At 39.6% G+C, this 27,743-nt stretch overlaps 1 protein-coding gene across 2 annotated transcripts; it reads left to right on the top strand.

Annotated features, from left to right (window-relative positions):
* Positions 1-135: 135 nt before the first annotated feature.
* LOC107796400 (lon protease homolog, mitochondrial) lies at positions 136-26,660 on the top strand. Of its 2 annotated transcripts, XM_075230912.1 has the most exons (22): positions 156-571; positions 9,807-9,872; positions 10,265-10,305; positions 10,380-10,456; positions 10,547-10,612; positions 11,947-11,988; positions 12,100-12,222; positions 15,575-15,673; positions 16,578-16,643; positions 16,730-16,816; positions 17,001-17,040; positions 18,052-18,223; positions 18,734-18,858; positions 19,690-19,820; positions 19,912-20,016; positions 20,246-20,359; positions 21,457-21,624; positions 23,523-23,624; positions 23,795-24,040; positions 24,960-25,478; positions 25,732-26,128; positions 26,250-26,660. In XM_075230912.1, exons 4-21 carry the CDS (start codon positions 10,418-10,420, stop codon positions 25,891-25,893), a joined length of 2,406 nt encoding a protein of 801 aa, XP_075087013.1. In that variant the 5' UTR covers positions 156-571; positions 9,807-9,872; positions 10,265-10,305; positions 10,380-10,417; the 3' UTR covers positions 25,894-26,128; positions 26,250-26,660. The 2 variants fall into 2 exon arrangements, with proteins under 2 accessions (XP_016474640.2, XP_075087013.1); XM_016619154.2 differs by having other exon boundaries at positions 136-571; positions 10,265-10,456.
* The last annotated feature ends 1,083 nt before the right edge of the window (positions 26,661-27,743 follow it).

Genomic DNA, 27,743 nt, shown 5'->3' with positions numbered 1-27,743 from the left:
TTTTCTTATTTTGATTTTTCAAAATTTTATTACTCCCCGAGAAAGAAAGTAAATAATATACTTAAAACTGAAGGGCGATATCGGTAATTTGATTAACTTAGAGGGTTTAGGGAGGGTTTTAACTATGAAAGTCACAGAAAACGGCTTCCTCCCGTAAGCTCATCAATGGCGGTTCTGAGCCCCCCTACTTTAACTAGCCGAAACTAGTACACCAAATAGTCAGCCAACCCTCGTTTTCCCATCAATTTTTGCAATAATGTTGAAGGCTCTTACATCCTCATGTCTGCAGAATCGTTTCCACGCCGTCACAACGGCATTTACCCCTCAAGTTCGCCGTGGCACTGACTCGAATACGCCCTTGCTTCGGGTTTTAGGTTCGCTAAGAAGTTCGAATCGCAGGGTCCCTTATTTGTCTCGACGATTCTTTTGTTCGGATTCTACTGATGGGTCCGAATCGAATTCCGAGGCTGCTGCATCCGAAGCCAAGCCGGCCGAGGAAGGTGGAGATGCTGATTCTAAGGCTTCGGCTGCTATGGTTCCCACTGTTTTTAAGCCTGAAGATTGCCTTACGGTTAGTTCAAAATAATTCTTTGCACCCGCACCGATAGATTTAGACGTGTCTTTAAAATAAATTGTATGACTTTTGTTAACTAATGTACATTCTCAGTTCAATTTATCACTTCATCATTATTAACTAACATAATTTGGTGCATAATTATGTATTTTCCTGCTCCATCATTATATAAGTACATTTTATGCTAATATTTGATAACTGCTAAATGACTCCTTAAGAAAAGATGTTAACTTTTTGTTATAACGGTGTGGCCATGTCTGCTTGTGCACCAAAAAAGAAGATATTAAGTGAGTTCCTTCTGTTGTTAGTGCTGGTTTTATGTCTTCTTTGGGTAGTTGTGATATGATTTTATTCATTATTATACAAATTTGTACATATGGATGCAAACATGGACGCTGATGATGAAATTTCTAATCTTTGTGGTTGGCATTGTGGTTGCAACACTCTGTTAAGATTTCGGCAATCGAAAGGGATGGTTGTTTAAGAAGTTAACTTTCTAGGATATAAAAAAGGTGGATCACCAAGATTATATTTCTCGTAGATTCGTACACTCAATCATTCTTTACTAAAAGACCTTCCCGACCTTGACTTGATATAATGCTGTGAAGGTCAACATTTTATTTTTCCAAAGAGAGGCTTTTGATACCCTCTTTGTCTCTAAAAGAATGGTTTTATTATTAGATGCTTCGATCCTCATATTTTGAACCCAGCCATTCCGTTTGAGATGAAAGAATAGTATTGTAGACTTTTTTAAAATCAGGCCGTAGTATTAAAGAATCTCGATATCAATCTTCTTAGGATCCTCAGACACCTCACATCGATGACCAACACTTGTAATGTTATTGTAGCTTCAATTAGCATTAGTATTTTAATGAAATGAGAATTGACAAATTTTTATAATCTAGTCGTCTTTTTAAAGATTTCTTGTCCTGAATCTTCTTAGGATCATCAGAGAGCCTCACATCAGTGAGCAACTCTTTTAATGCTATTGTAGCAATGTAGCTTCAATTAGCATTACCCTTTCAATGAAAAAATGTGGTATTTCAGTACCCCTCCTTCAACCACAATGTTATTGATTTTTGCTTCCTTGATATCTCCTCCACTATTTATTCTGCTTTTATATGGCTTTTTGGTACTATCCCTTCTTGTCTATATTTTCATTAATGTGGTGCTTATGCTTTCCTGAGCCGAGGGTCTATTGGAAACAACCTCTCTTTCATCACAAGGTAGGGGTAAGGTCTGCGTACACACTACCCTCCCCAGACTCCACGGGGTGGGATAAGACTGGGTATGTTGTTGTTGTTGATACTTCCTCCACTAAGGCACAATCCGCCAACTCCTTAATCAAGTCTTCCATTAGGGGTAATTCATTTGCAATCATCTCTTTTGCTTCACCTAATGATTTCTAAAGGTTTCGATTTTTCCAACAATTCTTTCATCTCCATCTCCACTCAAGCATATACCTCTCCATTTTCATCATCTATGATCAGCTCTAAGTAATTTCAAGTTTTTTCCCAATCACACAGCTTGGATTTTCGGCAATGCACTTGTTCTTGTTCAAATGTTAATGTGTGTTATCTTAGTAGTGTTAAATTAGTCTCATTGGAAAGATATCATAAAATTTATGTATTTCTCACCTACACATAGATGTGTCTTTTCTATTTGATTGTTAGATTTTCTCAGATTGTATCACATACCCTTGGTGATCTTAATAAGGGGCAGCCTATGCTACCCGATTGGTCAACTTTTTCACTATTCTTTCCGCTTTTGGTGATCTTTAACCTCATCCCTATTTCCGTAGACCGTTTGACAGTATCATGCCTCTTTCTCAGTCATCTTTTTAGCTATAAAATTCCTCCTTTTTGACCATTCTTCCAGTGAGTTTCTGCCACCATTCCAACCATGTCCCATTTACAGTGTAAAATTACTATTTTGGCCATTCTTCCAATGAGTTTTCTACCATCTTTCAGGCCAGTATTATGATTATTGTTCCAGATACTATTTTGGACGCTATTCCATTGCTACTCCAGTCACTGTTTAGCCGCCAATTTGAGCCACATTAGCTGCCACCTTACGCCACACCAATGATGGTCTTGATATTCGTGGTATCGCGTTCTCTCTGGTCATTGAGAATCGGTTCCCTTTTTTTTTTGATAAGGTAAATTGTATTAATCAAAAGGGAGAAAAAAAAAACTCCCGCATACAAGAAGTATACAAAAAGTAGAGAATTTACATCAGAACATGATTCTCTACAAATGACGCCCAATCTTCTACGCAAGTAGGGGCTACATGTGTGCACCATTAAGCGATCAAAGATAAAAGACTATTCTTAAGATGTGAAAACGGAGACTCAATCCCCTCAAAAACTCTCTTATTTCTCTCTCCCCAGACTAACCACATGAAAGCTAACGGGACGAACTTCCACGCCTTTTGCTTGCTTCTTCTACGGAAATTGGCCCAGCTATATAGCATTTCCTTTACAGTGTTTGGCATCACCCATTGAACACCAAAAAGATTCAGGATTGCCCTCCATAAACCCCAGGACACAAGGCAACGCATCATAAGATGATCAACTTCTTCCCCTGAGCTTTTACACATGTAGCACCAACTAACATGTGTAATTCCTCTCTTTCACAGATTTTCAGATGTCAAGATCACTTCCCTCGCTGCTAGCCATGCAAAGAAGCACACCTTCGTGGGCGCCTTAGGAATCCAGATCGATGAGTATGGGAAAGTAGCTTCCTGTCTCACCAACATACTCTGGTAGAAGGACTTTACGGTGAACAAGCCATCATCACGCAACCCCCATCTCCAAGAATCATAAGATGGATGGGGCATATCTTGCCCGTATAGCAGTGCCAACAAATTTTGGAGCTCCGCAATCTCCCAATCTTGCATGTTCCTTCTAAAAGAGAGGTCCCATACTATCCCCCTTCATGCTCCTTGCGAATTTGTTGGACCATCAATTCCTTCTGGTTTGAAACTCTGAAGACGTGGGGGAAAAAGACCCTCAGAGTAGCCTCTCCACACCACCTGTGATTCCAAAAGCTGATTCTCCTTCCATCACCCACCTTGTAAGTGATGTTGCCATAGAAAGCTTCCCAGTTCTTCATGATGTTCCTCCACATGCCACACCCGAACAGTGCTGTGATTGCCTTGGTCCTCCAACCCCCTCCCGTGGAATCGTACTTTTCTGCTATGACCTCCCTCCATAGAGCATGCTCTTCTACCCCGAATCTCCACAGCCACTTCCCCAGCAAAGCTCTGTTGAATACCCTGAGATCTTTTACTCCAAGTCCACCCCACTTCTTTGGGGAAGTGATTGTCTGCCAATTCACTAGATGAAACTTTCTAGTTCCATCTGCCGCATCCCAGAGAAAATCCCTTTGAAGCCGCTCCAGTTTTTCTGTGATGCTCACAGGTGCTTGCAACAGGGATAAGTAATAGGTAGGGATACTTGACAAAGTGCTTTTAATAAGCACTTCCTTACCGTCTTTTGACAAATACCGTTTCTGCCAGCCTGCTAATCGTTTTTCAACCCTTTCAATGACTGGATTCCAAACAGTAGTATCCTTTTGCAAAGCACCCAATGGTAGACCCAGGTAGGTAGTGGGGAGAGAGCCCATCTTGCATCCGAGAACATGAGACAAAGCATCAATGTTAGCAACCTCATCCACCGGGAAAATCTCACACTTGCTGAGGTTGATTTTGAGTCCTGATACTATCTGAAATCACTGCAGTAGCTGCTTCAGGCAGGTCAACTGATCCATATCGGCATCACAGAAAACTAGGGTGTCATCCGCAAAAAGCAAATGAGAGACCCTTCGGGCACTGAGCACCTCGATCGGAGCTGAGAAACCTCTCAAGAAGCCTCCACTCGCTGCACGATCCATCATTTTACTCAGAGCATCCATCACTAAAATGAATAGCATGGGGATAAGGGGTCACCTTTCCTAAGCCCCCTGGAGCTGCCAAAGAAACCACACGAGCTACCATTAACCAGGACAGAGAATCTGACTGATGAAATGCAAAACTTGATCCATCCCCTCCATCTTTCCCCAAACCCCATCCGTTTCATAATGAAGTCCAGGAACTCCCAATTGACATGATCAAAGCCTTCTCAAGGTCCAACTTGCACAGTAATCCGGATTCTCTATTTTTCCTTTTGGAGTCTACAAGTTCATTTGCCACCAGAGCAGCATCCAGGATCTGCCTACCTTCCACAAACGCATTCTGGGAGGACGAAACAGACACGTCAAGAACCTTCTTTAGTCTGTTAGAGAGCACTTTAGAAATAATCTTGTAAATGCTCCCCACTAGACTGATAGGCCTATAGTCTCTGATACAAGATGCACCTTCTTTCTTAGGCACAATGGTAATAAAAGAAGCATTGATGCTTCTCTCGAAAGCACCATTCACGTGGAAGTATTCGATGGCTTCTATCAACTCCCCCTTAACAGTGTCCCAACAGAGCTGGAAGAAGGCCAAGGAGAAACCATCAGGCCCAGGGGCCTTATCACCAGCACAGCTCGACACAGCATCGTGCACCTCCTCCTCCTCGAAAGCTCTTTCTAGCCACTCATTGTCTCCCTCCCCTATGTGGTTGAACTCTATTCCCCCCAAAGTAGGCCTCCAACTAACTTCCTCTTTATATAAGTTCTCATAAAACCCCACTATCGTCCCGTTTACCTCCTCCTCACCCTCGATCCTCACCCCATCTACAACTAAGGACTCTATGAAGTTTCTCCTTCGATTTGCAATCGCAACCCTGTGAAAAAACTTAGTATTCGAATCCCCCTCCTTTAACCAGAGCGCCCTTGATTTTTGTCGCCAACTAGTCTCCTGAGCTATTGCTAGCTCGACTATTTCACTCTTAACCTCCCTCAATCTCACTTTCTCAGATTCATCTAGCTCTCTCGCCCCTTCCCCGCTCTCTAATTCCCCCAATTCATGCATAAGCTCCCTCATTTTGACCTTCACCCTCCCGAAGACCTCCTTGTTCCACCTAATAATATCTCCCTTGAGCAATTTGAGTTTCTTCAACAGACGGAATGAGGGTGACCCTGATACCCCGTAGTTGGTCCACCATTCTTTCACTTTGTCACAAAATCCTGGCACTTTCAACCACATGTTCTCGAACCGGAAGGGAGCACGGACCCCCCTCCCTCTGCATCCATCTAGCAAGATAGGCAAGTGATCCGAAGTCAGCCTAGGTAAAGGGATTTGCAACACATTCGGTACCAGCTCATCCCAGGAGGACGATATCAAAAATCTATCGAGTCTGGACCTTGAGTTTGAATCCTCCGCCCTGGTCCAAGTAAACCTTTCCCCTGACAGAGGAAGATCAATGAAAAAGTGATCATTGATGAAGTCAGAAAACTCCTCCATGGCCGTCGAAATCAAATTGCACCCTAATCTCTCCTCCGGGAATCTAATTGTGTTAAAGTCTCCCCCTAGAACCCATGGAATGTCCCATTCCCCCATAATATTAGCAAGTTCCTCCCAGAAAGACACTTTGGACTCTTCCCCTACCGGCCCATACACTCCCCCAAATCTCCACTCCACCCCACTCACTCTATCTTTGACGAGAGCTGCCAAAGAGAAAGCTCCCTTCCTAATCTCCTTTACCTCCAAACTTCTATCATCCCACATAAGTAGAATACCCCTGGCACTTCCTGCTGCAGGGACCCAGTCATATTTCACCCAACAACCCCCCAGACACTTCTCACGATCGCATCCGACAAAACTTCCATTTTGGTCTCTTGAAAACAAACTAGGTTGGCACCCCACTCCTTAACTCCCACTTTGATGATGGCCCTTTTGTTTGGGTCATTCATCCCCTGACATTCCATGAAAGGATCTTAACTTCCATAAGCAACAATAGCCCCCATTTCCCCACCCCCCTTGACGAGGTCCCTTTCTCCATGTCACACACTCGACCCCTTCTCTGATACACCACTACATCCCCTATTTTATTTTGATTAACACCTTTACCCAACTCCCTCCCCGCGCCTTCGTAACAAGGTTGTTGCTCAATCTCCCTCAACAGTTCCAGCACCCTTTCTTCCTTCCCTTCAAAAGAAACACCTAAGAACTTCCCAAAGTTTAATAGTTTATCCTCCATCCATAAGGACATGTCCACTTCTCCAATCCGTGACGAAATTGGACATGCGTCTTCTGTAATTACCTTTTCCTTGCCCCTACCGGAGGAATGCAAGACCATAGCATTGCTAGTAGTAGGAACTCTGGGTGTCGGGTGGATCACGTCGTTTCGTTGAGAGGCACCAACCTCAGGAATTAATGCCTCTCTTGGAGGAGATTGTATTGTAACCTCAGCACATCTAAGCACAGTGGGAGATGAGGGGGCGATGGAGCTGGGTCCATCAGAGGCGGGGGGCCGTGGAATAACACCGCTAGCTTTTGCCGGTGCTGCCCCTGGAACAGTGGCTGAAGAGGAGCACAAGTCTCTAGTGTTTGGTATAGCACTGTTTGAGGCATCATTGGCAGAAGGAGGAGGAGTGACTTGCTCCCATATGTTTAGGCGCCTTATCGGACGTCGCTTGATATAATTTGGGCCCTTTTGGATCGATTCTAATAGAATTGGGAAAAGTTGCTGGGCCCATGTGTAGAGGCCCAGACCTATGCTTGCTGAAATCTTGCCCGACCCTATGATAGTTAAAAGAGGACGCATCACTATCCCATTCACGTCTTTTCCTCCTGTTAAAATTTTGTCTTCTTCTCCCAAGTTCAAACCTCCCGTCACTTCTCGATCTACCGTCTGATTCCAGCTTAGTCCACTGATCCGGTGAGCCCTCCCCTCCCTTCAGAAACTGATTTCCCCTTCCCTCCCTTCTATTTGACCTTTCCTTTTCTTCCGCCAAAATCACAGGCATAAAGACGGGGCGAAATTCAGGGCTCAACCAAACCCTGTAGCTCAAGTAGCCATCTTCCGCCACAGTGGAGACAGGGATTCTGCCCCCTTTCCTCACCACAACCCTTACTCGCGAGAGATCGTGCAAGCTGCAAGTGACATCAATGAAACCCCCACAGATTTCCCCAACCTTCTTGAATAGGTCAAGACGCCAGAGATGCACCGGGAGACCCACCATGTTGACCACCAATGTTTCGCCAGTGAAACGAGGGTCGAGACACCCATCGTGCTCCACCCATCTGTCTAACTTTAAGAAATTCCCATCAAACCACCTGTTTCCTATGACAAGAATTTCTGAAGCTTGAGACTCGTCGACAAATCGAAAGAGATATTGCGTGTCACCCAGTTTCGATATTTTCAGCCCGTCCTTGACGTTCCATGCCTCTGCTGTCCAGTTCCTAACAGTTTCTGGAGAACCAACCCATTTGGAGAAAGACCCAATCAAACAAGAGTTCAAGAAACCTTTACGCCTGAGAGTGTGCTCCTCGGACAGCGAGAAGTGTGGCTCCTGCCCTACGTCAAGCTTTCGCTGGCATCTTCCCCCAAGTTCGAGGGCTGGCCAAGATGCAGCTTTGCTAAAAGACATGCTTTCTAATTTTCTAGATTCTAGGGAGAAGTAGGAGCTTCTCTCTGTAGAGTCCGTCATAGCTAAACCAAGAGCCTCGCAAGGAGACTGACTGAAGAAGGGAAAGTGAGAGGGAGTGAAATCTGGCCGGAAAAAGACACCTCCGTCGCCGAAAAATAGCAAAAGTGGTCGGAAGTTGGAGGTTGATGGATGGGTGAGGTCGGAATAGCCTCGCGAAGAGGCTGTCTGAAGGAAAAAAGTTGGGATCTGGCCTGAAAAGGCGTCACGTGCCGGCGCGTGGGGTGTCAGATCCCGGCGATTCTTTCTGGGGTAGTGTCGCGACAGGGTTGGCTCTCGGATGGTGGTGGTGGAATCCTAGGATTCATGGTTCATGGTGGTGGTGAAGGGGTGGGATGGGGTGTCTGTGTGCTACAGTGGTTTTTTTCCGCTTCATGCACATTGAGTTCTGGTGACTGATCTCGTTTTGAACTGTTCACTTTCTAGGTGACGCTTTACTATTACGACTATTGTTCACTATTCCGTGTTTTCCAGAAAAAGCAAACTCAAGGTGTTCTTCACTTCTTCTTACCTTGAGTTCAAGGACACATAATACAATGGTAATGTTAGTTAGTAGAATGTTAGTGTTAAGTTAGTCCAACATCAAAGATTATTGTGCTTTTCACACCTGAAAATTAAGTGTCATGTATTATGTAATAAGTATTCATCAACTTATCTTTTCATCTGCTTCTTCTATTGTCTCACAATTTTCAGATTAAAATGGAGTATTTTTTTTACAAAGAATCCCATTAGCAAGAAGATTGTGATTGTGTCTTGGGCACATTGTCAGTTGAACCATCCGTATTGGTTGAGATTGTTTCTTTGAAATCTCCTGATATTAGAAACCCGTCGATCCTTGAGTACTTCCTGCCTTGTTTCTCTCTGGACCATATGTAACTCCTACCTTGCAGAGGCAAATTGATCAACTCTATGTCAAGACTGAAGCTTCAGAAAGTTCCTAATGATTTTGAATGATTTCTCACCTGCAAGAAGCTGGTGATTCACATTGTTCAGCAAAAGATTTTTTTTTTTTTTGCTTGTCAAATTAACATTGTAATTAGAATACTCTCCTTCCCATATGCTCTTCTCAAAGTCAGCATTCAACCAGTTATGCCTCTTACTTCTGGCCGTACAGAAGGCACCTTGATGGATGTTAACTTTTAACACTTCATCCTATATTTGGAGGCCTAGAGAGGGTTACTTCATGCTTTAGTTTCAATTTAATCAACAGCTTCTAGGTTATTTAAGAAGTAAAGCATTGGAAAATACATGCGCGGTTTAAGTAATAGGATTGCCCTAGTATCTCATTTTTCTTTGAAAAGAAGTTTGATTCATATGTGTATTTCAGTTTTTGCTAGTTGTTGCAGGATCAGTGTAAAAATGGTATTTATCAGCCTTCCCTAAAAAAAGAGAGATACTGAACGAATGCAAAGAAAACACTGTTTCTTGGAGGCTTCTTATTTGCTCATAATTCATCTGTTTGTAAGATTTATGGGTGCGACCCATTTCTTGCCTTCTTGGTTGGTTATAGTTTTATCTTTGGATAAGATTTACCTGTAAGACTTGCAATTAAGGGCTTTATGTCATTTATCATGCTAAAAATAACATAAAGTCTGTGTGGGCTGTACTTTTTTAATTCTATATAATTTATAATGATGCATGTTGTTTTCTTGGTGCAGGTTCTAGCACTGCCACTTCCACACAGACCGTTATTTCCAGGGTTTTATATGCATATCTATGTGAAGGTATGGTACCTTGTCTAGAATGGGTTAAACTATGTCTTAGTTAGTCTTCGTGATTTTTGAAATAGAATAGATATAAGCTTTAAACATTAAGAGTAAAATTACTGTCAACTTTCTGAGAGTTGATACTGTTTCAGCTAGTGTTTTGGAGCCTATTTCCTCTTAAGTCTATAAAACCAGCATTCAGCTTTAACAATGCTACTTTAATTGATGGAAAGTTCTTGGCTGAAGTTGTAAGCTTGAAAAGCTAAAACCTTCAATTAGGAGAGCGTCTGTTGCTCAATTGTAATATTCTTTAGCCTCATTTGGTAGTTTCCAGAAAAATATAAATTCTGCTGTAATGGCATGCAACAAATTGATCTGAGGCTCCACATAATCCATAAATTTCACTGCAGGATCCCAAGGTATTAGCAGCCTTGCTGGAAAGTCGAAAAAGGCAAGCACCTTATGCTGGCGCTTTCCTTATGAAAGATGAGCAAGGGACTGATCCTAATGTTGTGTCTGCCTCAGATACAGAAAAAAACATCTATGAGCTTAAAGGAAAAGACATGTTGAACCGTCTTCATGAAGTTGGTACACTTGCTCAGGTACATCTTGTTGTTCCTTGTGTTATTCTGTTGCTTTAACTTTATTGAAGAAGTTTCTGATCAAGGTTGATGCAACTTATGATGAGCCAGATAACAAGTATTAAAGACGACCAGGTTATTCTTATTGGTCACAGGCGGATACGTATGGCAGAGGTGGTAAGTAGTTGTCTGCTTTATTTTTTGGTTATAAGCAGCTCCATATGTTTTCTTTTTGTCCTATTTAGTTCTATTTTTCATCTACATATCCATCATCTCCTGATTTTGAGACTGCCCAATTGACATCTTGGGTTCATTGCACTTGTATATTTTTCTCTCTTTCCTACCTTTTGTGTCCCAACACCGAGTCCTTCCCCTTTGGCTTCATATAACTGAGCAGCTGCATTGTCAAGCGATAGAGGTCTATTGCAATTTGAGGCTAAATGAGCTGTTTTCCCCAGTTGGTTATGACGTGTTATCAATAGAATGAAACCCTCTTTTAGTTATTCTTGATTGCTTGTTTGCAAGAGAAAGTAGCACTGATTTTGTAATAATTTTTGGACAACTGGTTTCCTGCAAAGTCATAGGAATGTCTTTCTTATTGCACTTCGGGGTTGTAGAAGAGAAAAGCAATTGAGTTTCTTCTATGATGTGCTAGTTTTGCATCTGTTTGATTGCTGATGCATTTGGTTTGAATGAAATCCTAGACTTTTGATAACCTAGAAATCTGAGGGTAAGTGGCTCACGGTTTGAAACTCAGTGGATAATGGGCTCACCATTCTACCATTGTCCACCTAAATACTAGGCTTTTGTTTGCGCCACGGCACGAACTGTGATGTGCACCCAACCTACATATCACGGGCTGTACTCTTACCACTAGACAAAAGCCCCGGAGGCTTAAACATATATTAAAACACATAAAAGTTTGAATAGAATCCTATATATTTGGGCTGTAATTTGGTATAGAGTCGTATTCTTGGCTTTAGCTGTAAAGCTGGAGTACTCATGCATGGTCAGCCATTAATGGGCTTACTTAGCCACTGGAGGGTCTTATGTCTTCTTATTTTTTCGTTTTATTTTGTGATTGAGGACCTCTTATCCTCTTCTATTGGACTTAAATCTCTCATCCCCTGAGCTCCTCAGTAATAATTCTCCTATTATACTATACTTACTGTTGGATGTTTACCTCTCTACCTTCACATGGTAGGGTAAGGTCTGCGTACACAGTACCTTTCTTGGACCCCACCTGCACGATTACACTGGGTTTGTTTGTTGTTGGATGTTTGCAGTCAGATTTCCTTATGTAGTCATTTCTTTTGTTTCAATAAACAATTTCTTCAATATACTAGTGTAACAATTTGATGACTATGCAGTAGATTTGTCACACTTGAATGTTCACTATCAGATTTCCTTACTTTATTCACCATGTTGTTCTTTTTCCGTCTCAATAACCCATTTTGTGAAATGTACAAGAGTAACACCTTGAGGACTGAAACAGTGACATTCATTTGCAGGTCAGTGAGGAACCCCTTACAGTGAAAGTTGATCATCTCAAGGCATGCCTCAGTTTCTTGTGCATTCTTTCTACCCAGCAATGATAAACTCATAAAGCTTGATGTTCAGTTTTGAAATTGTTTCTAAAATTTGCTTTCTTAATTATGTTGCAGGAACAGCCGTACAACAAGGATGACGATGTTATAAAGGCGACATCTTTTGAAGTTCTATCAACCCTAAGGGATGTTTTGAAGACAAGTTCTCTCTGGAAGGATCACGTTCAAACTTATATCCAGGTGTTAGTCATTTCTTTCTAAATGTTAAGTCCTAATTGTTTGATTTGGTGATAACTCCAAAAAAAAAAAATTTACTCTCTCAAAATGCATTGCCTTTTGATATTCTAGCCCACACTATTGTGTGAAGCTCCACAATGCCGGTGGATTGTGTTAAACTTAGATCATGCCCTAAGTTAGGCATTTCATGCCATTCTTTTTAATGGAAAATTATGTTCGTGTTGGTGGTAATCAAATCCATGACTAGATTCTCTGCCTTATAGTTGATGCCCTGCTGAAAGAGGAGACTAATTAAAGATGTCAAGACTGCTAGGAAATGGAAGGTCATAAATGTTCTCTGAACCAACTGTATACATATTGTTATACATATTTCTAAAGAGACGCTAGGAAGTTTATACAACTGAACAACTGTATAAGATGTATTTGGAGCTAGGAAGTTTATACAATACCTAATTCTCTCTCTGCTGAATTTCTAAAAAGATGCTACTGATTGTTATGAATAGTGTCAAAATCAAAAGATAATATTGTGGCATGTTTTGCTGAAGAAGTGGGAGTGGAGGGATAAAGGGATAGGGACTTACTGAATACTTCTAAGGGAAGCATTTGTGTCCCTCCAAGTTATTGGTACACTAGTAATTGGAGTAAGAGACATTACTCCTTTCGACCAATTTCAGAGGGGTTATCAAGTCTTCAAAGCGTGGCGATATTTGTGGGGGTTGGCTGGAAATTGAAAAAAAGACAACTCTAAGAAATCATCCTAGATGGGCTTCGATCAAGGAGAGGAGGCAGATGGAGAAGATTTCGAAAACCCTAGAAGTGGAGAAGAAGGGTTTTCTTTATAAATTACATGTTTGGAGTGTAGCGTTGGTAACAATTATCTCCAATCGACGAAATGGAGAAGAAGATGGACCTGCTAGGTACTATGATGAAGTTTGAGATAGGCCTGCTACCGTAGAAAAGATCGGTCATGTGGGGGTTGGGAACAATATTTCAAATTCTAAAAAAGTGTGGACAGATGTGGGAGTGGCACGTGGAAAGGTCTTAAGGTAGAATGGGTCAGTAGTAAAGGAAAGGGCTCCAGAATTGGGCCACTTATGTCATGATGTTTGGAAGCTTAACATAACTTTTGGGTCATAAAAAATAATAGATATAGGCTCAGATGAGTCAACCTTTATTTTCAATAAGGGGCTTGGTCTTTTAGCCATGAACCTTTAGGGTCTCAGTTTTGATACTCTTTTAGTGGAGATTAATGTCATTAATTTGTCTGAAACATGATACATTTTAGACTCCTTTCACAACACCATGATCGGCAAACCGATGAAAGAGCAGGAAAGCCCTAGTCTGCCACAAATTTCACAGAACTCACATGCAGCTGATTACACAAAAATTGTCATTCAAGATTAAGAAAACTCTTTCTTCGTACAATCGAAAGAGGCTGACCAAAATCAGATAGTTTTTTGAATTTGAAAGAACTAAACCATGGCTTATCGAAGAGGCTACTCAAGCTTTCTTATGGCTGCATAATAATGTTACAAAGATGAGCAAACAATATGGATTGAATTTTTGTGAATGTGAGATTGAGGGTCTAGCTCTGTTCACGAAGCTTGACAGGAGAAGGCATAAGAGAAATGAAGCTACCATGTCCAGATTCACAATTCCAAAAGTGATAGGTATAAAGGAGCTCCAAAAACTGTTTTTTAATGTGAATTATGGGGAGCTCGGATCAATGATGGGAAGGGGGATCACAAACACTAGGTACCCATGAAGCTGAATATTCTCACTTGGAATATTAGGGGGTTGAATGACAGGGAAAAGATAAAGGTGATAAAAAGTTAATCCATAAATTGAAGGCAAATATTTATTGCTTTCAAAGACGAACTTAGAAGGGGGTGTGGAAATACTAGTTAAACAAATGTGGTCAGACCCATCTCAAGTGTTGTTTGGAGTCCAACGACAGGAAAGGGAAAATATTGGTGATGTGGGAAAAGAATGTTTGGACAAGAGAAACTATCAACAAGGGATGTATACTATCACTCGCAAAATTTCCTCATTATCACAGAATTTCTCCTGGCACCTCACAGGGGTGTATGAATCACACTGCAAGTTGGAGAAACAAGAACGCTGGTGGGAGATAGTAGCATCTAAGGCATTTGTGCAGGGCCTTGGGTGGTGTATAGAGATTTTAACACTAATAGATTCATAGCAAAAAGAAAGAACAACAATAAACTCACTAGGGCTATGATGGACTTCTCTAATTTTATAGATCATTAGAAGCTTGTAGATTCTAATCTTAATGGGGCTCCTTTTACTTGGACAAAGGGTAATAATCAGGAAAACTCTTCAAGATTGGATAGATTTTTTTCCCGGCTAAATGGGCTGAGGAATTAAAGAACAAAAGGCAAGCAGTACTCCCCAGTGTATTTTCTGATTGTACTCCCGTTTCTTTTCAATGCGGAGATGGGGAAGTTTAAAATCTTACTTCAAGTTTGAAAGCTGGTGGTTGGGTGTTGAGAGATTCAATGAAATGGTGAAAAGCTGTGGAACTCTTTTGAAGTACAGGGTAGACTAGACTCCATTCTTTCAAGCTAACTGAAGTTGTTGAATACAAAGCAGTGGGATTGGGAATCTTCAGACTATGACAGTGTTGTGAAGAGCCTGAAGCGAGGAAAAGCGATAAGCCCCTTTTCGCTTAAAGCGAGAAGCGAGAAGCGAAGCGCTCGCTTTTTTGAAGTGAAGCGGTTTAAAAAGATATTAAAATAAATAATGCATAGACAACACATGTAACTGTAAGCAAATGTTCAATACTTCAATGTAAAAACTAAAGAGTAGCATCAATTAAAGCACAAAATGAGCATCATATTCTTCTTCAAGATTGTCAAATTCTTGTATTCCACTATCATTATTATATTGCTCGTCATCTTCTTCAACTTCTTCTTCTACATCAACTAGAAATGAAGTAACTGCTTCTTTTCCCTTCCTCTGTGAGCTTGAAATTGAGGTACTCCCCCTCAAACCATAAATTTTCTCCCCAATTCCACGCGCCTCCGCAACATCACCCCAAGTGAAATCAGAAGTTTCCTCAAATACTTCTTCATTTGCATGATCTTCCGGGACTCCAATTAGCCATTCATTAGCATCATCGATGTTGTCCAAACTAATTGGATCAATTACATTGCGAGCATTGTAACGACGCCTCATTGTTCTATTGTACTTAATGAAGACTAGATCATTGAGACGCTTCAAGGTTAGTTTGTTCCTCTTTTTGGTATGAATTTGCAAATAATAAGTAATTAGTAAGATTGCATGCGCATAACTGTCTGTCATCATTCAACATTCTAACTTCTTGAAGTTGCAGCATATTGGTGATTTCAATTATGCAAGGTTAGCAGATTTTGGAGCAGCAATATCTGGAGCCAACAAGCTACAATGCCAGCAAGTGCTTGAAGAGCTAGATGTAAGTCCGTGGTTCAAGAAGTTAGATATTCCCTCTGTTTCAATTTAGATGACACACTTTCCTTCTTAATCCGTTCCAAAAAGAATGACACATTTCTACAATTGAAAATAATTCAACTTTAAACTTTTCATTTTACCCATTTACCCTTAGTGAGAAGTTTTTATAACCACACAAATGTTATGCCCCCACAAAGCTTTTACCCCTTAAGCTTTTAAGTCCACAAGTTTCAGAAGTCTTTTTTCCTCTTAAACTTCCTGCCAAGTCAAACTACCTCATCTAAATTTAAACGGAGGGAGTACATAATATTTTCTGTATGTGTGCCTTTTTCAATCCAAACCTCAAAGAGAGAGGTTTACCAGTATTGTGAGTTCTAACCACTCTGGAAGAGAGCGAGGTTTTATTACTAGGAGGTAGATCTAAGAATTTTTCCTTGCCATTTGCTTCCTATTGTAACAAAAAAAAAATATATGTTTGGTCAGTGCTTCCCTGCTCTGAAAAGGAAAATGGTTGAAAGTTAAAAAAAAGGAGGATCAAAGCGTATTAGCGGTAAAGCTTCATTTCTTGCTGATGGGTAAAATGGCTTCTCATTGGTACTCTTGCTCGAAAAATTAGGAATCTAAAAAAGTTATCAGTTTGTTCACCACTTCATAAAAAGAAATTGTCAGTTTGTTCAAGTGGAGCTACTTATTTTGGGAAAATTAGAAAGGGAAATATTCAGTTTAGAACAGCTAGCAATATTTTGTATTTCCTCGTAAGAATCATAAACTTGCATTACAATGGTTATTTCATGATTTTCATCGAACTGAGCCTTTTGTCTGCTCAGGGATCAGAATATAGTGTGTGCATGAGATAAAATGAATGTTTCCCGCTTGTTTCATAGCTAACACCATAATACCTGCATCAGGTGCATAAGCGGCTACAGCTTACCCTGGAGCTAGTGAAGAAAGAAATGGAGATTAGTAAGATTCAGGTAAATGCACATCAAGACGCATACCTGAACTTTAAATAGGTGCTATGCATGCATTTAGCATTTTACGTCTTTTCTGTTGTCTGCAGGAATCAATAGCAAGAGCAATTGAAGAAAAAATAAGTGGAGAGCAACGCCGTTATTTGTTGAATGAACAATTAAAGGCCATAAAGAAGGCATGTGGATTATGTGCAGCTTTTTTTGTGTTATCATCCTTAAACTTAGTACTTACATATGTTTATTCCTAGATAATATATATGTTAAGCTTCTGATTCTTATGTTTGATTCACAGTTTAAACAAAGAGTTGATTTGAAAAAAAAGTGCTTCCTTATGACGTGATTTTGATTGGCTTAATGCAGGAACTAGGTTTGGAGACTGATGACAAGACAGCTCTTTCTGGTTCGTTGTCTCTTAATTACTACTGAAATGAATAATGTTCTTTTTGGATTTATTACGGCCAGACGTGTTTTCCCATCTGGCCAATGAAACATCTTATGTTGGCCCTGGAAAAATTCCATGTAGCAGTAGCATAGAAAAGGCCATTTGCAATACGTTTTGCCCTTTCTGTTGTAACAGTTTTATGGTGGCTGATTGATCTCCTGTTTACCATTGAAAATCTTCACTAGAAGCATGAATAGCATTCAGGCGATAATTGGCTTTACAGATAGGAAATTGAAGGTTGAATTTTCTTTGTACACGGTCCAACCAACTTTATTGACATGCTTTCTAAAGCTATTTGAGACATACCAAACTTTTGACAGATAAGAATACATTGTACCTATAGGGGGCTCTTTGTGTTTTCACTAAAGCACTTAATAAGACAATACTGGAATCCTTCAACTTCAATTTCCGAAAGGTTACTGTCTACCATATTTGGTAATGTGGCACTAAATCAACATGGATTTACTGGAAGGCCACATTGTTAGCACTGCATTGTTGTTTATTCAAGTTATGGACTGCTCATGATTCAGATTTATCTTCCTCCTCCAATGTTTCTTTTTCTCTTGAACTCTGTCCTGTTTCCCTTTTCAATGCACTTCCTTATTAGAAGCCTACTTGCTTTTTCTGTCATGTACTCTTTCTTCTCCCCTTTGCTCCTGTTGAGGAGTGTAATGCTTATGAAGGTGCTTCTTCCAGGTTTTGGTGATAATAGACATTACTGCAAACCCTAAAACGCGGTTCTCATTGTTTTTTCTCTATAATTTTCACAAAAATAGAGTTAAGCTGCGTGTTGTAACATTGTTTTGGTAGACCTGGTTTTGGTGTTGAAATTGAGAAGAAACTGCCTAATTATTAGGTTTGCTTTAAGGGCTTCGATTTTTCTGGTCAATACTAACGAAAACCTGCAGTTTTTTGTTCCCTTTTTTATTACATCTAATGGTGTGACACTATATTTGTTTATTACTGCAGCAAAGTTCAGGGAAAGATTGGAGCCTAATAAAGAAAAAATACCAGTACATGTTATGCAAGTTATTGAAGAAGAACTGACAAAACTGCAACTGTTGGAAGCTAGTTCCAGTGAATTTAACGTAACACGTAATTATCTTGATTGGTTGACTGCCTTGCCATGGGGTAATTACAGGTTTGTTGTCTATCGATTCTGCCTTACATTGTCTTGGGTTCAACCCAACTGATGTTATCCTTATCCTTGGCTAGCTGTACTAGAGGAATCTGTTTGAGAAGCTGGCTAAACAGTCCAGCGAGAAATAAAAATGTTATTCTCTGAAATTTGCTGCTTCCAAGTTAACCTTACTGCCTAGTGATGTGACTTGCCTAAATATCTATCGAGTAATATCCATTTGTCTTTAACTTTTCTTTCTCCTCCAGTTCCTTATTTTGGGTTCTTACATGTCATGCTTCTGGCTTTGAGGATGCTTACTTGACATCCCAATGTATGAGTTTAGACCAGGATCTCATGAGAGCAGCAAAACTAGGATTGTACTTATGATGAGCTCCTTAAGATGGGGGCTTGATTTGCCGTAGTTCGTGTTGTTTGCTGCTGATGGTGGTGGTGTTGGCTTTATAGTTTTGTTCTCTGCCCTGGGTGTATTGCATTGGTTCCTGAAGTTTTCTTTTTATGATCCAAATGCAGTGATGAAAACTTTGATGTACTACGGGCAGAACAAATTCTTGATGAAGACCACTATGGGTTAACCGATGTTAAGGAAAGGATCTTGGAATTTATAGCTGTGGGAAAACTCAGAGGAACCTCGCAAGGTTGGTAAATGCCTTTTTTTAAAAATAATAACCCTCATTTTTATTAAAAAAAATCCTATTTTATAAGGTTCAGCCATAATCATATTAAAAGAACGGAAAATGATCCAGCCATCTCCTTACTGTCCATTGTCATAACATTATAATGGACCAATGGAAAATATATCCATAGAACATGAGATTTATGGTTCCCAAATACTTTATTGACATCAAATTGAAACGAGTAAACGGAAAGAAGTGAACATTTTAGGGAATTTGAGAAATATTTATTGGTCAAACTTAGGTAATACTTTTTGTGTCAGTCTAGAGTTCCTCCAATGTTTTCTTGTGATTATCTGTGGAGTAAAGAAATATATCTTGAGCTTAATTTCTTCCCTTGAAAAGCAACTAATGTGAATTAAACTGCTGCACCTTGGGCCATAGTTTGTTGGTGTTCTTCTTACATTCTGATTTTGTGCTGTCCATGATTGGGCACTCGCTGTGTGGTATTCGATTGATAACTTACTTTCACCACCAGTTGTACTTGTATATCTTTGGGACATTGAACTTGAGATGTAGTTGTTTGTTGAGGATAATCTTTGGAAACTATGAAGTGTTGAGAAAAAAACAGGTTGAATGAAAGTTAACAATATAATCCAAAGACAAAGGTTAACTCTAGAAAAATGTGAATTGCATCATAGCTAGGACAATATTAGGTTCAAATGATAATATTAATCCCAATTATACACTGGCACTGTCTTTCATATGTGCGGCTTCACCTGATTTATCTCAGTTTAATTTTGAATCTGAGTCAGGAACTAGAAACAGACTCATTGCTTATTTTTGTTTGAACAGGGAAAATCATATGCCTCTCTGGCCCTCCTGGGGTGGGCAAAACCAGTATAGGTCGTTCAATTGCACGTGCATTGAACCGCAAATTTTACCGATTTTCTGTTGGAGGGCTGTCTGATGTTGCTGAAATAAAGGTAATGGGAATATCTGGCCAGCTAAAACAGAGTTGTTTTGTGGCGCACAGAATCTTGAACTTTCATGACTAACTTTGGGATACACTTCAAGGGACATCGACGAACTTATATCGGTGCCATGCCGGGGAAGATGGTGCAATGTTTAAAAAGTGTGGGAACCGCTAATCCTCTTGTTTTGATAGACGAAATTGACAAGGTATTTTATGGTTTGTGAGTTCATGCTTCAATTGTATGGCTTTGACTATGAGAGGAAGTCTAACTTCTTTTTCACCATTTAATCTCGTTTTTCTGTATATGACCACTGGAAGAATCTTGAGCCTGAACATATTATGTTTTTGCTTGGATTTCCTCTGCAATCTAAATGTTTGAAGAAAGTGTTTATCGATCAGTTTAATAATAGCCTTGTATTTTTTCTTCTATGGCAGTTGGGAAGAGGACATGCTGGTGATCCAGCAAGTGCTATGTTGGAGCTTCTTGATCCAGAACAGAATGCAAATTTCTTGGATCATTATCTTGATGTTCCTATTGACTTATCAAAGGTAGTTGTTTTCTGGAGCACTTATCAAATTATTGTGGCTGTTGATTGGCCCTTATGAAATGCCCTCTAACATCATTTGATGAATGGGGACTAATGTGATATTAAAAATCTTGCAAATATCTACTATCATTTTGCTTTTTCACCTTTTGATTTCCCCCCCTTTTTCTTTACTGATTGATGTTCTCTTTCGTCTCTTACCTTAGTTAAGTTTGGAAAAGGTTTCGTGACTGAGCCTGTTTCTTTTATTGTCCATAATGGAAGGTTATCTGGAAGTATTTTATTTCACGTCTGTGTTACCTTTGTCTCTGTCATTATGACTGTAATATGATTAGTGTAAGTAGAATGTTGTTCTCTTGATACTTGAGAAAAAACTAGGTTTCATTGGCATTGGTTTTGGTGATCATTCAATAGGAAAAAGGTTGATGCATTGAGTTTTCCTACTGTCTGTTCATATTATCTTTGATGGCTTTACTGATGAGGGATATGGTTTTATACCTCTTGGAGTTACCGATAATTGGAGCGATAGACTTTGAGTGTTGAGTGTTAGTTTACCTATTGATTAAAGAATTTGGCCCATAATTCAAATATGACAGTTATCGATACTATTTCATTTTATTATATCAAACTTCAGCAAATCAACATGGCTACAGAGAGAAGGTTGATGGGTATATTCGCATACAATTTCATTTATTTTGTCCTTTAATGTGATAATTTACTGTGTGTTCCTATGTCTTTTCATAATGGTAAATATTTGTGTTATATTTCCAAAGGGCTTTGTCAAAAGAAGATAGCATCTTTCGATTATTTTGGTAGTATTTTGGGTCTGACTTGGTTATGGGGAGGGAGGCTATATCAAAGCCCTGTTATGGATGTTGAGTTATATATGAACCTGAAGAAATTATAAAATCCAACCTCTAGGTTTTAATGTACTTCTAAAATTTGAAAAAATCGAGCTTTGGCACCTTCAGTGTTTTCTATCCTCTTTGCTTAATACAGTTACCTATTCCACTGTAGTTTATACGAGAATGACATCTGCACATTTATCAATTTTTTGAGTGCATAATTTGAGGTCGATCATTTTCCTTTTTGCGGCTGCAGGTTTTGTTTGTCTGCACAGCCAATGTTGTAGAAATGATACCTAATCCTCTTTTGGATAGAATGGAAGTAATTTCAATTGCTGGTTACATTACGGATGAGAAAATGCACATAGCCAGGGATTATTTGGAGAAAGCTACTCGTGAAACATGTGGGATCAAGCCTGAGCAGGTATGTCTTATAGAAACATCTCTAGTTGCATCTCTTTCATTATCTCCTGTGCATATTCATTATCGGGTGAATAGTTTTGTATTTTTTCCGCTCCCAATTTTTGACATTCAGAAGCAGACATTGGTCTGTCGGGAAAATGTTCGAAACATGATTGGGCAAGAATGTAACTTCTTAAAGTAAAATGTGAAAAGCTTTATTCAGTTAGAAGTTTATGGAATAAAACATATGATTGGAACATTCAGGGGATCAAGCTCTTTACACCCTTCCATATAGAACATGGCTAAAGGAAAAAATCGCAGTAAATCTCATTATAGGTTTTTTGCCATATGCTTTAATATTTCCTAGAAAATATACTGTTTGATGTATTGATATCATTTTCATCTTAAGCCTCTACATTTAGAATATACTTGCCTCCAAAGCTAATGGATTATAAAGTTTAATACAAACTCTTCCATCACTATCCTTTTCAAGAAGTATTTAAGTGGTTCACATAAACAACTGAACGAGTCCACATTGCTGTATATATCCTCTCAAGTGCTGCTTTCTCTTTGAGGAATGTTTGCTTGACCGAGCCAAACTGTGACTGCCTATGCTAGCCAATGTGCTCGTGCATCATTAACACAACCACTGTGCCACACTTTGCTGGGAGTATAAACGCAATTGAAGGTGGTTCTGTCGTGGTAGTCGCCAATCTCTATTAGTAAATGGAGGTATAATGAGTTTCTTAGTGGTAGGGATACATGTGCCTGGTGGGTGGGGTTGCTGGATGGTATTGTCTAACAGATTTGAGCGGGGCGTGAACTAAAGCAGGATGGATGTTTAAAATATGCCAAGTGTTTTGGTGTTTTTGCTGTTGACTTCAATTTGACCATCGTGTAAAAGAGAAACTAGACTAGTTTGTTACACAGTAGTGAATTTTTTATTACTGTACAAGGAATCATCATACGATGCCAAGATTGTGGTGATGACTCCAAAAAACACTTGACAATGTCTATTGAGTGAGCTTAAGTTATAATATGTCTGCAGTAAACATGTTCTCCCACAGCCTTAAAGATGAGATCCGTGGAATTCGGAGAACCTTATATTTAGCTCTCTAATGTGATCTTCAGTTGAGTTACATGCCATATGGATCTCTGGTGAAGAAAAGGGAGCTGAAGACTTACTGATTAAGGGCATCAAAATGACATTTGACCTCATCTAACTCTGTGGTGTCATGTGGTGTCATTTACTGTGCATATATACTCTAATAATTAACGTTTTCCACTTTTCCGGGAAAAAACACCCTAAATATGGGTGTCAGAAGTTAATAAGTTGATATGTGGGAGGGCTGATGGCTACTTTGGTTTGTTTTGGCCCTCCATAGCGGATAGGAGCAGTTCTAATTTTTGAAGTATCTTGTAGGCTGTTGGTACTTTTTCATGACATAGTAGTGGCGTTATGCTTATCTAATGGCAAATGTATGACAGGACGAGGGTAGAGCTTTGGGTACCATTTCTCGGGAAATGTTAACTCCCTAATGCTCCTGTAAAATTACTCGAGTTGATATGTAATCAAGTTGAAGAGATGCAACGTTTGAGCCCATGTATATGTCATCTCTCTGTCTCTCAGGCTTTTAACATGCTGAGGGCCGTTTCTCAGATGCAGAGATGTGATATCAAGCCGGAAAATTAAGTGTGCATGATTTATGTTAGCAATTGATTGCAATTCAAAGCCTTGAATGGTTGATGTTTGGTTTAAATATTTCAACACGTATAACCATCCTGGCAGTTAGTATATGTGGTTATAGGAAGACTTTCAATTGATGCCTTGATGTTGTTTTTCTAAATATTTCACAAGTTACACTGAAGCGTTACTTGCAATAAGCTAATTTTATTGGCTTCATGAATTCTTTATTTCAGGTTGAAGTGACCAATTCAGCTCTTCTTGCTTTAATAGAAAATTACTGCAGAGAAGCTGGTGTACGCAATCTGCAGAAGCAGATTGAAAAGATTTATCGCAAGGTTCTGTGACCTGTCCTCTTTTGTATAATACATCTATGATGAAATTGTCTCGAGTCTCGTACCTAGTCAACTTTTGATGAAAACTGATGGTTATTTCATGAAATCCAATACGAACACTTTGAATCGTTTTCATGCTCTGATACTTTGCACATCCTGTTCTTGCTTTTCAGATAGCTCTAAAGCTTGTCAGGGAAGATGGAGAGATTGAGCCTCAGAATGCAGAGGTAGGTGAGGTAGAAGCAGAATCTATCCATCTATCAGACGAAATCAAGTCTAAGGAAGAAATTCAAGCTGGAGCTGAGTCCGCAAACGGTAGCAATGATGACAAGGCCTCTGAAAATAATGCTGAAGCTGAAGCACAGGGAGCACCAGTGAATCAAACACAGAAATCTGCTAATGAAGATGCTTGTTTACAGGTAAATGAAAAACATTAAAAAGCAAAATTATAATGTTTAGTACTTCAGGTGATTCTTGCCAGTTGTAACTATGTATGCTACAATGTATTTTAATGCTTCTAAGTTTTATCTATGCTCAAAATAAAAATACAAGATGCAGTGTAATAGGTAGTTTTGTAGGCACAGAAGTGTCTTTTTACAACTTGTCTTACTGTCACATGTTGGATTAAATATGGTTAACAAATGAATGTAAGAAATCATTTATCTGGCAATATAACACCAAACAAGCAGGGGAAGCACTTTCTTTTGAAATGTTAACTAAGAACAAGCAAGGGAAGCGCTTGGTATTCATTTTCTACGCTAAGTCCCCCCTGTATCTTAAAAAGGTATCTATGCATAATTTGCATTTATATCAGACTGTAAGACAAGAGTGGGTTGCTCTAGTGGTGAGCACCCTCCACTTCCAACCAAGAGGTTGTGAGTTCGAGTCACCCCAAGAGCAAGGTGGTGAGTTCTTGGAGGGAGGGAGCCGAGGGTCTATCGGATACAACCTCTCTACCTCAGGGTAGGGGTAAGGTCTGCGTACACACTACCCTCCCCAGACCCCACTAGTGGGATTATATTGGGTTGTTGTTGTTATCATACACTGTAATCAGTTAAAATCAAATTCTTTGGGATGGAGGGGTTTCTTTAGTCTGGCTAATTAGACTTGATAGTCAAATTTGTTTTAAGAAGTTGTGCCAAATGTTAACTCACTTGTTATAATCTAGCGCGCGCACACACATTTTGATATGTTTGATGTTAAGCTGCTAATGAATAACGTCCTTATATTTTCCTTGACATTGCATGATTTTATGTTTACATATTTATCTGCGTTTAATTTAATGCTATTGTGTCCTTGCAACTGAATTTTGGTTCTGAGTGGTTGTGATCTTAACAGGATACTCAAGAAACTGAGAAAGCAACAGAAAGTGAAGCGAGTAAAACAGTAAATAAAGTGGTTGTTGACTCGCCAAACCTAGCTGATTATGTTGGCAAACCTGTTTTCCATGCGGAGCGCATATACGATCAGACACCAGTTGGAGTTGTGATGGGTCTTGCTTGGACTTCAATGGGTGGCTCAACACTCTATATAGAAACATCTCTGGTGGAGCAAGGAGAAGGGAAAGGGGCTCTCAATGTAACAGGACAACTAGGCGACGTTATGAAAGAAAGTGCCCAAATTGCCCATACGGTTGCCAGGACCATTTTGCTGGAAAAGGAGCCTGATAACCAATTCTTTGCAAATAGTAAGCTTCATCTTCATGTTCCTGCAGGTGCTACCCCCAAGGATGGCCCTAGTGCTGGTTGTACTATGATAACGTCCTTGTTGTCTCTTGCCATGAAAAAGCCTGTTAAAAAGGACCTGGCAATGACAGGGGAAGTCACGCTAACTGGCAAAATTCTTCCTATCGGCGGGGTATGTTAACAATTCTTACACCTCTCCTTATAATTTCATGCAGCTTTTGTGTCTGATCATCTATCATGTTTTCTTTTTATTTTTCGTTGATTTTGTCTTTAATGTTCTTTATGCTTTAATTATTTCCTGTGTCTGTATGTGTTACATGCATGCGCATGTAAGCATAATAAGAGTGGTCTTTTCTTTTTGACCCAACCAGTGTTGGGTTCCTTTCTTGATTTTACAAAAGCTTTACCTTTTGGTTCAATAATAGGTCAAGGAGAAAGCCATAGCAGCGCGAAGAAGTGATGTGAAAACTATAATATTCCCTTCAGCCAATCGCAGAGATTTTGACGAGCTTGCTCCTAATGTCAAGGAAGGCCTTGATGTACACTTTGTGGATGACTACAAGCAAATATTTGATTTGGCATTTTGATAGGCAGAGTACAGATTATTCAAGTTGTTTTGGTGACAAACTGTCCACCTGTAGGCTGAGTTTGCCATCTCATTCATTCTGGACCTTATGCCCGGAGATGTAGTTTTTTTTGCTCCTTATTTCATATTTCCATGTGCACATCAATGTCGAACAAGCAGCCTTGATTTTTTCACCATTGTATCATATAATTCATAAATCTCAAGGACATGGATTTTCCCTTTTGCCAAGAATGAAGGTAAGATTTGACGAAAGGGAAGTCTCTTAAATTTGCTTTAGCTTCTATATAGTAGACCCTCGGCCGTCACTGTTTCTTGGATATGGATTGATGACTTCTTGGCATCTTTATTTTCTTACAGGCAAAGAAAGATGAAAGAAGGGAAAAAGGAAGGAAGAGACAGAACAACGAAGATACATTGTGGTGTGTGTGGACTCTTTCTTAGTCACGGGCAGTTTTCGTCTTCAAAATACTAGCTTGCTGAGTGCAGTGTCGAGAATCAAATTCCCTACAAAAGAAAGGTGGACATTTTGGTTGCTCCATCAAAAAATAAACACTTGTTGTACTCGTCATGATGTCCAAACTATGTTCACTGATCCTGCAAAATTTCCCACAGCAATGGCAGGGCGATAATTTAGAAGCCGAGGATCGGTATGTAATGGTCATTGAAAAACATCGAAGATATTTTGTTTCATTCAAACATTTTAAAAATGAAATAAAGGAAAAGAAAAAGAAAAAAAAAAGAAGCTACCACATCAGGCCCTTTTGATCCATGATTCTTTTTTTTTTTTGGGGGTTTTAAGTTAAAGTAAACAATTAGAAGAAAAAAAAATGCAACTTCTCAGGCGTGACGTAATTCAACAAGTTACGCCTCTTCTTACGAGAGTGACTCTTGGCATTCTTATTGATATCTCCACTATTATATGGTTCTCCCTCTTATGCATTAACCAGAAAAATAATCAACTCCTGTCGATGCCGATATTTGGTACCGATGAAGTCAAAACTTTCATTCTCTTCAGCAAACTTCAGCTGAACCAAAATACTAAAGTATAAAATAAAATAAAAATAAACAAAAGTAAAATGCTAGAAGTGTTTCTTCTTTAAAATAAACTTGGTATTGAAAGACATCACTGACATTATAAAGAGCAACTCTAGGAATGACTTGTTTATCACTCATCTACTAGGTTTGGACTCGTAGATGTTTGCAGCAAAACTGTACACAGAAAGCTCAACTGTTCAGAAGGGCCTAAATGTTTAGAAGGATAGCATCATTTTTACCAGCTAAATGCATACCCTAGATACACGCAAAGTACCAAAGTGAAGTAAATAGCAGCATTAACTCAAAGGCGTCCTCTAAGGGACAGCATGCTATATCGTGTTTCTGATCAGCAGTAGGCTGCAGACTGGCAGGTTTCTAGGTTGGCAAGCTTACGAAGAAAGGGTGCAAATCTCATATCCGAATGGGAGAAAAAAGGAAGAGCTTTATAAGGCACAACCAAAGTTTCGCGTTTTTGGGCTCGATGATAGCGTAGCCCAAGGGAAAAATCTGTGAGGTCTGTTGGACCAAAGCAGACAATACATGCCATGGGTTTGGTCATGACAATAATTTCACCCTTTGAGGTTTTTAGATGGCTGAATTTAAAATTATTTCACAGTGTGGCTAAAAGCAAATTTAATTTGTATCTAACAGAGTGGTGAAGAGCTAAAAGAAAAACTTGGTCCCCACATCTCCAACGCAAAAGAAGAGTGTCCAGTTAGTGGAAGCCCGGGAACAACAGATTTTGTAGTTGTAAATGAAAGAAACTGACATCCTCCAACTCCAACCCAAAAGAAGAGCGTTCTAGATATTCCACGC

The sequence above is a fragment of the Nicotiana tabacum genome, chromosome 15 (assembly GCF_000715075.1).
Source record: "Nicotiana tabacum cultivar K326 chromosome 15, ASM71507v2, whole genome shotgun sequence".
NCBI classification, from domain to species: Eukaryota; Viridiplantae; Streptophyta; class Magnoliopsida; order Solanales; family Solanaceae; genus Nicotiana; species Nicotiana tabacum.
The sequence above is the reverse complement of the archived record's forward strand: the minus strand, read 5'-3'. Positions and strand labels throughout refer to the sequence as shown.